Genomic DNA, 11,570 nt, shown 5'->3' with positions numbered 1-11,570 from the left:
AATTTAATTTATTTTTTTTTATTTTTGAGTTAAATTAGTCCCTTAAATTTTTATTAAAATTTAAATTGGCCCAATATTGATATGTTTATTATATTTAATTTCTATATTTAATTTTAGTTTATTATATTTAATTTTAAATTTTCTAATTTTAATTTTAATTTTAATTAATTATATGAAAGTTTGAAAATATTATCTATTATTTAATTTTAACTAAATATTTGAACAAATAATATTTTTTACATTTTTAATTTTAGTTAATTATCAATAATTATAATTTTTTTAATTTTAATTAGTTATATGAAATATAAATATAATATTTTTATGTTTTTAATTTTAATTATTTATAATTATAATAAATTTGGATTTCAAATTTAAATTTGATTTTATGAATTTATTTAATTATAAGAGAATATAAAAATAATATTTTTATTTTTGATTTAATTAGTTATTTTTAAATAATATTTTATTTTTAAAAATAAAAAATTATTAAATATTTATTTTAATATGTGTATCTCATTTTTAAAAAGCTAAACTATTTTAAATTCTAATGAAAACTTCAAAGATTAATTTAATTTAAAAATTAAAAATAGACTAAATTAAATATACCGAATGGTATAAAAGATAAAGTTAATAGTATCACACGATTTGGTATAATTTTGCATCATTGATTCTATGAAATTAATAATTATATGATAGAATTTGTAAATATATTCTAAATTACTAAAAATGACAAAATTAGGCAAATTCTGCTAATTAAATAATTTCGTATTGATTTTTTCCAAATACAAAGTTATATTTTCGAACGCGAACAATCTTATGTTCATTATTTTAAAGTAGATAGAATCGCAAATTTACATCCTCATATTAAAATGAACCAACCTTCGTTAAACGCCACATCTTCATATTCTGATGCACTCATGCACATGCTAGCGAATGAAACTAGACCTGGTCTGTTATTCTGATCCTCGGTTGTTATTTTACATTACATGCGTTATAAACTTGCCTGAATTCAGTGCTAACCATACATCAGGATACTTACACCACCCACCCACCCACCCAACCAAAAAAAAAAAAAAAATACAAGTATTAACACAAATTGCATTTATTTAGGATGCGGTGGAATACTAATTTTTAACATATATGCAAGATCTGCAATACCATCGCCAACACAACATCTAATATCAAAAGCCCAGTCTAACAATAAATATAAAATATACCAATTACTGCCCTCACAATCACACTTAATTTCAATTACACACCGAAATTAAGACAACGTACCAAAAACAACTATTTTTCTTCAACTTCCTCGTCCTTCTCATCCTCGCTCCAACAACATTTCAGGATTGACCTTGGAGACGCACATCCTTTGCTTCTTACAAAACTCTCATAGATGATTGTTCCACCCTTCCCAAGATCTTCATGGTTCCTCCCTCCACTGCTATATCCCTTCACATCCAGAGCTAAATTCTTTCCCAGTTCATCGTGTAAAACTTCAGAATGCAATGCAATGGAGAACTCAGTTGGTTCAAAGCAAGCCAAAACCCTTTCAAGCAGCTGAGTCAAATTCATATCTTCAAAATTGTAACCCACAGCTTCAAAACTAGCATAACTGAAACCATCTTCTGGAGTGATGTGAATTGTAGAGATTGCATCCCCTTCAATGGCATTCATGGAGTAACCACATGGGTCAAAATCAAAATCACAGATATCAGATTGTGGGAGGATCTTCCTAATACCAGATTCCTCAGTCATCACAGCAGCTGAACTGGATTGTGTTTTGTAGAAAACAGATGCTCGGTCCCTGTCCAAGCCAGTCATGCACATTTCAAGAGTGTGGGCACTGCGCAACTTGCACCCAACATCAACAGAAGCAGAGTATACATGCCATTTTTGGGTTTTGTCAGGACTACCCATCACATATGCTATGCTATCCAAACCAAGTTTGCCAAAATGGCCATCAAGAACAGCTACTTCCTCAGAGAAGCTACGATGTGGAAATGACTGAGCCCCAGGAAATATGAAGCTCCCACGAGTATACCTCACAGAACATACAGTGAGTGAAAGAGTATCAGCCAATTTCAGAATTGCTGGGATTGAAAGAAGCAATTTGGTAGTCCCACAAGTTTTAATGATAACTTTGTAAGGGTACACAAAGAGACTAGATTCTGAAAGAACATAGGAATCAATGTGATCATTTGAAAGCGAATCAACAATGGTGCATTCAGCTGGTTTGAGAATCTCATTTAATTGAGATTTGGACAGAGAGCGGAGGCCCATCCCTCCAGGATCAGCAAAGAAGCTAGGCTCAGAAAAGGACAATTCAAGCCTCTTTTCATAGCCTTCAAATCCAATAGCAGATACAGGCAAGGCCATCTTGCCTCAAAGGAAAAAAATAACACTTCTAACGAACAAGTACGAAGGAACGAGCGAATCAGAAAAGAAATGCAGACTGAAGACAATGGCAAAATAAGAGAGAGCTACTAGGGGCTAAGTCAACAATTAGAAGATCTCAGGATGGCTTTCGCACGCACTGCACAAACAAAAAATGATGCAAAATTAGGAAGTGAGTTACATGACATGATGACAAAAAGCAGATGGGGGTAAAAATAAGATTAAAATCAAACTCACGTTAGAGTAAGCAGCAGTTCGGAACTTCTTGATTCCACCATGGGGCCGAACGTCTTCAATGCTGTAACCAAGGGGAGCTTCATAAAATAAGGATTTACTACTGCTAGACTTCTTCTTGCCACCTTTGGACTCCATTAGATCATTCAGTCTTTGCCTGTCAGAACACCAAGTACAGCAATCAGCATGAGATACAATATTGCACATAGGCAGTAGAGGAGACTCTTCTATGACCATCGAACTAATACAGTAACAATGCTGTTTTGAAAGCAATACCTATTAATTTGAAATAGCTAGAAACGAAACAAGGCAAAAATTTGAAGCGAGTGCATAGCTCAATCATACAAACGAAAGGAGGTCTTTCTGATAAGAGCAGTGTAAAAAGAGAGTTTTTATCCAAACTACAAAGGCCAAGGATTACAGGAACAAAATAAATAAAAAGCAACTGCTTAACTACATTAAAAAAATATATCTTAGGTTTACTTCCGTTTCATTTTTTTAAATGATACCAAGAAAAAAAAAAAAAGATATCAATCACCTATATCATGATTAGTTAAAAGGGTTTTGGAAACAAAGAAAAACAAATCCATGAAAAATTACAAAGACTAAGGGGTTTGTAGGAATGTAGGATGGCTGTTCAACAGATTCACCACAAGGACTCGTTACCATCACAAAGACCAATTAACTAAAGAAAAAAAAAAGAATAGAATATGAATTTAGAACTCTAAACATTAGCTTCTATTAAAAAGAATGAATTGATGTTAAATCCCACATCGGTTGAGTATTAGAGAAAAATATTTCATATTTGTTCGTGGAGTTAGGCCTGTCAATTTTATCATGTTACTCGAAAAAAACAAACCATACATTCATCGTAATTAATCCTTACAATAAAAAAGATAAAATAAACAATTAATCCAAACAACAATTACGTATGGAAATACAAATAAATACATGAAAACCAGCAATAAAACACGTACCAATATGAAAATATTCCAATCTGATAACCCTAGCTCTTCTAAAAAACTTTCTTTTGTGAATCTCCAATGAAATCAAACCCTAGAAACCAAATCCACAACAAAAAAAATTTTTAACCAAAAAAAACCTCAAATCGACATAAAACACAAAAGAAAAACTAATATAAAATACCGATTGAAAAACAGGAAAACAGAGCGATGAAGATACCGATATTCTAACAGCTAGAGGCAAAATCAATCCCTATAAACTCGAGGAATAGAAGAGAGAATCGTATAAGATATCAGCTGGCTTTTGTGATTATCGGAGGGTCTCCTTTCTGGTGACTTGTGAGGTGGTCACGAGATGCGTCTGGAGGGTGATTTATATACGGGATGAAAGTGCGTGCAGAAGAACCTGTAAAATTGCCCTGGGTTACGTAGATAATTACAGTCTCACCCCTGCTATTAACGGTAGTTTTCTTTTTTCCTCAAATAATAATTAGTTGCTGAGCGCGTATTTGGAATGACAAAACTGCCCTTAATGCATTGGCGCCAGGATACAATTATGAAAGCGACATGAGGGTAGTTTGGACATTTTGGTGATCCTCACCACTCATTCTTGTCTTGTAATTTTATTACGCCGCCGGATTTTGGAAGGGCCAATTAATGTGAAATAAATATTCAATGAGTCCAAGTTGGTAACGTCTTAGCTGTGTTGGTTCTATAAATAGGCATGGTACTGAATTTAAGCATATTCATGCATTTTTCTCGTTTTTTTTTTTTTAATAATTTATATGCGTACAAAATTTTAAACTTATTGTATAAAAGATAAAAAAAAATGGTAACCGTCCCTTAAATTTACATCTCATCTTGTTTAATAATGATAGTTATCTTAATAATTATGGATTATTTTATTAATTATTAATTATTAAATATTAATAATTAACAATTTATATAATAATTTTAAAATAAAAGTAGACGATAAAAATAATTATTATATTAACGATTAAACATAAAATTAATAGTATCGTCTGATTAATTATAGTTAAAATGCTAATTTAAGCTTTAAAAATGATGAAAAGTAATTTTTCATAAATTATTCTTTTAATCTCTAAATAATAATATAAATATCATATTATAAAATAATATAAATAATAAAAATATTAAATACTACCTTAAAAATTATTATCCACCCATACACTTTTTATACTTTAATGGTTATTAGTTAAATTCATAAATTATTTTTCTTTTAACATGGGAATGCAAATTATGATTCATATATTCTTTTCCATATATAAGATATAAGATATTTTCATAATTATTATAAATAATTATTTTTTATAAATTAATTAATTATTCACATTTAAATTTTAATTTGATATCTATTAATTTTTCATTTATTTATAATTGCAAAAATCTCATGATTCATATTTTTATTTTTCTTTTACATTATAGTCTTTTCAATTAATTTCTAAAATGTTCTCTCCTTTCTTTTTAAACTTTATTTCTTTTATACTTTATTTTTTCTAAAAATTGTAAATTATGATTTTGTAAGATCACCTTTTCTTTTAAAAATGCATGGATAAATTATTATTTTAAGATAATAATCACGATTAATTATAAACTCTATAAAAAAAAATTGCTTAGCATCTAATAGTATTAAAAAATAGCCACGAATATATTGATTAATTAGTTGTTAAGGTGAAAAAAAGAAAAAAAAAACAAATATTTTATAGAAATAATTAAGCCAAATAATTAAAATTACATTTAAAAATTGTGTTAAATTAGTTATTTTAGTTGTGGATAAATCAACCCTAATTCCAATTGCTTACTAAATGTCAAGCTAGTGCGAACGTAAAAGTTAAATTTTGATTTATATTATGAACCTTATTATTTAATTTTTATTTTAAATAATAAATAAATAAAATAGACTGAGATTTATATTATAGTTATTAAATTGACGGAATAGAAGACACCGCGGCCCTGGGATAAGAGGAGGGATGCCTGCCAGCCATGGGTTAATGGAGTAGTGGGCCCACCCAATTCACAAATACTGACAGTTGCAGTGTCCTTTACCCTTTGCCACGCTTCTCTTGCGTGTATGCTTCGCCTGGAATCGTCACCCATGGAGAAAGAGCTGTTCGCTGGTTCAGCACCTCCATTATTCGGGAATTGACCGTACAGGGTCAATTTAAAAAAACCAAACGGGTAGAGTTTGGAAAATTACGGAAAGGGGTGAGAAGGCCAAAAACGTTAATAAAAATAGCCCTAACACGCCCCAAATAAACGCTTATTTTGAATAGCGTCGACGAAAACGCTATTCAAAATAGCGTTACGCCGACGCTTATTCAAAATAGCGCCTCACAACAACGCCCAACCAAGCCGAAGGACGGAGGACTAAGCCGAGGACGGAGGACGCTTATTCAAAATAGCGCCCCACGACGCCAACCGGCCGCTCAAGCATGGAAAACGCTAATATGATTAGCGCCCAAGATCGTTCACAAGAAAACGCTAATCATATTAGCGCCCTCAACCATGAACTCAAAAACGCTCACGCAAAACGCTAATCATATTAGCGCCTCAACCATGAAACGATCAAAACCTCCTCATTCAAAAACGCTAATGATATTAGCGCCCGAGACTGATTTTGTAAATATATTAAATTTATAATATTTTGATCGATCATTTAATTATAATTATTTATTATATTTTATAAAATATATTGATTGATTTTGTTTAAAGTTTATTTTATATTTTAGTAGTAGTAATATTTATTTAATATTATATATTTATGAAATTAATTTAATTTATATATTCTAAATAGAATATAATTGTAATGTTTAAAAAATATTTATATTCATAAAATTAATTTTATATATTTGTAAAAAAAAATTTATTAATCATAAAAATATATCTTAATTTATAGATTAAAAAATATAAATGTATAATATTTGAATATATTTGATTGATAAATTTAAAATTATGTTAGTTATAAAAATTAAAAGTTATTAAAGTATAACTAATATTAATTTTTATTCTTATTATAATTATGGATAATATATTTTCTTCATAGCAATTAATAAATGTAATTACTTAATTAGTTTTAATTACTTTATTATTTTCAAATTAATTAAAAATATATATATAAAATGTTTACTAACATGTCATACGAGCAATTGACTTAAAGCAAGATATAAATTAAGACAAGTATTCATAATTATTATACAAATAAAAATAAATATTTAAATTAGTCATGTGCCACAACCAGTCTTCGAATATGTCGCCTCGGCCAAGAACTCGATGTTGTCCCCTTCTTCGCTTCTTCCGATCACCTTGTGCATCTTGGGGTTGGCCAAAGGTTGCCCTTGTTGTTGTCCCGATGATTCCCCGCAAGATAATGCATAGCACCTTGTTCATGGTGTCCAAATAGACCGCACTGATGGAATATGGCCTAAGGCACCGCATCGATATAGTGCATAGTATTGATCCGAACCATATCCGCCAAATTGACTCAAGCATATTGTGATGGCCCAAGGCTAAATGGTATGCCAAATGGAGCAAATAAGCTACTCATTGGTGTATGTGGTCACGACTCAAGTGAAGTCAAATGTGCTTCGCTTGCACATGAGAATGATATGTCATCCATGGTGTTGATGGGCCGTATTGATGGGGTAGGCATCCAACCAAAGATAATGTGGGGGATAGTTTCAATATGGTTGGAAATCGTGGATGGACTAGGATGAGACGGCGCAGGAGCTAAGGGAATAGGACCAGCCGATGCCATGCGTAAAGGGTGAAATGCGGCTGTGGGGGCATAACATCATCGTGGAGAGGATTGACGATTTGATGTTGACGACGCCGAGGAGGACGTGATTGACGCCGTGCCGGTCTCACGTGAGGGGCCAAAGTTGGTTGATGGGTTGGTCCTCTTCCAATTCATCATTAAAAGTTGCCGCTGAGGTGCAGATCGAGGAGGTGGCATTTGGCAAAGCCTACTTTCTTGTTCCAGAGCAATCATCATTTTTCTTAATGTACGCTTAACTTCGCCACGCTTTGTGTTGATGGATTTTGTAATTTTATCAAACAATCCTCAATTGCGCCCTCCGTAAAAATAAAAATATATACATAACGTTACATTTTATGTTAAAAATACAAAATTATTATTATAAGTATTTAATAATGAAAAATACATGTTGTTAATCATTACCACACAACCAATAGCACTCCACTTATTGAGATCCAACGCCTACCATTTCGACGGTACTCACTCCATATATTCGTAATGATGGTGGAGTGGTTGTCCCATTTGTTGCCCTTGAACAATATATTGTTCTCGCCATTCCAACGATGAATATATGTTGCATGGTGGTGTGCCCAATTACTCTCACCGAGTCGAGAGTAATATCGCAACTCATCCGCTTGCACGGCAGCCGGAATAGGTCGGGCCAAACCAAATCGCCTCATGACTCACAAAGTTGGTGCCATTCAATAATATGAAAGCAAATTAATGGCACCACCGCCTTCCAACCGACGACCTTGGATACACATGTCCGCACTCATCAAATAATTCTCACTATATGGTTCCCAAGTGATCTGCAAGTGAATATTAGCAAAACATGAAGTGATTATAAAGGTACAAAAATATAACATATTATTTTAAGTCATATTATTACATCTTCGTGTCGCATCCTGGCCAAGGTTGTACCAATTTGTGGCAAGACATGAGTTGTTACTTCAAGTTGATTTGTCGAGCTCTACTCCACCAAGTTAGTTGATAAGAAAATTAAAAATATAATACAATAAAAGGCAATTTATTCATTGCTTAATGGATAAAAATATAAATTTAATGACATACCTAGCACCTAGAGGTGCATCATGAGGAGCTGATGGATCCCTTATTGATGGAGAGATTATTTTAAATCTCTCCCAAGCCCAGATCTGCAAAATGAATAGTGGTCCTGAAATCTCCTTTGTTTCAAAGAATAAAGAACACCAAGATAGCTCACGATAAAGGAAGGCTAAGCAAGCTCCACCCCAACTGTATGTCCCAGCTTCCCTCAAGTCTTCTAGAAGGGGTAGAAACATCAAGTTGACACGTGAGTTTGTCTTGTCGGGAAATATCGAACTAATGAGTCGTAATATGAATGCTCTTGCATGCCATAATACGGTTAAATCATCAGCTTGATGTGGAATATCTCCAAACTCATCAACTAGCCACGATAATTTGAGTGTATGTCTTAAGCAGTTGTAATTGCTGATGATATGTCTTAAGCAGTATCGATGATGCCCAGCAGGAGGCTGCCACCAATCTTGATTCATTGCCTTTTTTATGGCAATATGTCTATCTGATATAACACATATTCCATTACGATCTGTCACAAACACCATCAAACAAGTCATAAACCAATCCCAGTTCCTTGTATTTTCATCACGACTATTGCCCACGCAATTGGGAAAATATGGTTATTACCATCAAGTGTTGTTGCACAAAATAAACATCCTTTGTACTTTCCATATAAAAAGTTGAGTCTATGAATATAACCGCCGATAGCTTCTGAATCCTTCTATTGTTTGTTTATATGCCCAAAACATTCTATCGAAAACCCGATAAGGTGATCTAATCTATTATTAACAAAAAGGATCATCTTCAATCAAGAACATACTTTCGTGGTTCTGCTTGCACAAAGCAAGCATATATTGTCGCAACCTTCCGTAAGATTCGCCCCAATCACCAAAGATCTTAATAATTGCATCGTGCCTAGCTGCCTGTGTCTTTCGATAACTTGGCATATATCCAATCTTATCTTTTATTTCGCATCGTAACGCCCTATCTTCACATTGGGTTGTTCACGCACAATGGCGAGAATGAAATCGATATAAATTTGCTATCCAATTGCTTATGATCTTGTGACAGTTGATGGATTAACACATGTATGTGGTCCATTATATCGCTGTAATTTTCCATATATCACTTCCTTTCCTCGTGAGGCACGCAATCTCCACTTACAATTGCTCGTTGTGTCTTTGCACCGATGGCATATGTTCTACTCTTTGTCTCCTCATTACAAAACTCATGGTGCCTATGTAAATGATATTCTTTGGCGCCTTTTGGACATCCTCTCTAGATGAGAATATCATTCCTAATTCAAACTCTTTTAATGGATCCCACATTGAACTACACCGTGGTGTTGACCATGGATCAACCGTTAGCAATGAAAATCTATTTCACTATAAGGGAGGAGGGACAAGCGGCATTATTGGGTTTGCAACATGAGTATTATAGTAAAAGGCAAATCTACTACTAACTCATTATGATTACCACTATCCTCATTCATGTCCTACCATCACTATCAATCCATTCTTCATCGACTCGCATCATCCTCATCATCATCGTGACAATAATCATTGCTAGCAGATTCAAAATCATCCGTACACTTCAGTGCTTCAGTGTAACAATTATTTGATGGGCCCGCTTCATCAACAACATTTGCAGATGGTCGAAAAATTTCAATATATAATTCAATCGATGACATACCTCCAATTTCATCAATGTAATTAAACATAATATTCACATCGTTATCGTTTGTCAAACCCATGCAATCCCATTTAAATGAGCCATTTTTTTCAATGGGTTGTCTGAATAAGATTTTCGATATAAATTCATGTCCACCTTTAAGATTAATTCCACGGACAATTTTCATTCCTAAAGTACCAAAATCCATACGTTTACCAATAGTAATGACGGATGATGAACCCACATAATATTCATAGCCTTCATCATTCATAATGATATCTCCATCACAATATAAAATAGCAAAACTTGGAATTGACATTTCGATAAAATAAAAATCGTAATAACTATCAAAGATAAACGGTCCGTTGACAATACGCTTTACATTGTACATTACTAATTTTTCTATTTTTTTAATTTTAATTAATAAAATAAATTAATATTTTATTTCTACTAATTATATTTTAATTAAATATGCAATGATTTCGACATATTTTTATGTTACTCTTGTTTTAATTTTTTAATCATATTTTAATAATATTAATTTTTTTAAATAATTACATATTAATTGTTATATTGAGTTTCGCCAATTTTTTTTATTTTATTATTTTTTATTTCTTCCATAATATATAAATCATATAATTTTATAATTTATTTTTATTAATTACATTTTAATTAAAATGCTACTTATTAATTACATTGTAATTTTTTATATTACTAATTTTTCATTTTTTAATAATATTTTATATAAATTTATATTTTATTTTTATTACATCATTTTCTATAATATATTATGAACACAATTTTCTATTAATAAAGAAATTATTTTCAACAACATTTTACATTACTAATTTTTCTATTCTTTTAATTTTAATTAATAAATTAAATTAATATTTTATTTCTAATAATTAAATTTTAATTAAAATGCTACTTATTTTTTTTGGCAATTTTTTATATTACTAATTTCTCATTTTTATTAATATTTTATATAAATTTATATTTTATTTTTATTACATCATTTTCTATAATATATTATGAACTCAATTTTCTATTAATTTTTCCCTTTCTTCTATAGCTTTTACTAATTTTTAAAAACTTAAACTATTATTTTATTTTATACTAATATTCTCTGTTCAACTTATTAAACTATTATATTATGAGATACAAAAATTATATGACTTAATATAAAATTTATTTTGTAACATAATTTACATTTATAATTTTTATTTTCTTTCCTAACATTTTCTTACTACTACAAATTTATATTATTTTTTCTTTAGCTTCTTTACTATTATACACTAAAAATATAATTTTTTGTATTATTTTTCCCAATAACTAATACTCATTTTATCAAGATTATGCTATTACTATATATATATCAACTTGCTCACAAACATACTAACATGCATGCATAAAAATATATATATATATATATATTATTTTCAAAGATAATAATTACATTAATACTCAAGCATTGTATA

The 11,570-nt window shown here is 30.9% G+C and overlaps 1 protein-coding gene across 1 annotated transcript; it reads right to left on the bottom strand.

Moving 5' to 3' along the window:
• Nucleotides 1-1,086: 1,086 nt before the first annotated feature.
• On the bottom strand, nt 1,087-2,523 carry LOC131174831 (S-adenosylmethionine decarboxylase proenzyme-like). Its single transcript, XM_058138876.1, has one exon. The coding sequence runs from the start codon at nt 2,371-2,373 to the stop codon at nt 1,288-1,290; it is 1,086 nt and encodes a 361-aa protein (XP_057994859.1). The 5' UTR covers nt 2,374-2,523; the 3' UTR covers nt 1,087-1,287.
• Between the last annotated feature and the right edge of the window lie 9,047 nt (nt 2,524-11,570).

Source organism: Hevea brasiliensis, chromosome 16, assembly GCF_030052815.1.
Source record: "Hevea brasiliensis isolate MT/VB/25A 57/8 chromosome 16, ASM3005281v1, whole genome shotgun sequence".
NCBI lineage: Eukaryota > Viridiplantae > Streptophyta > Magnoliopsida > Malpighiales > Euphorbiaceae > Hevea > Hevea brasiliensis.
This window is presented reverse-complemented; position numbering and strand designations above follow the sequence as displayed.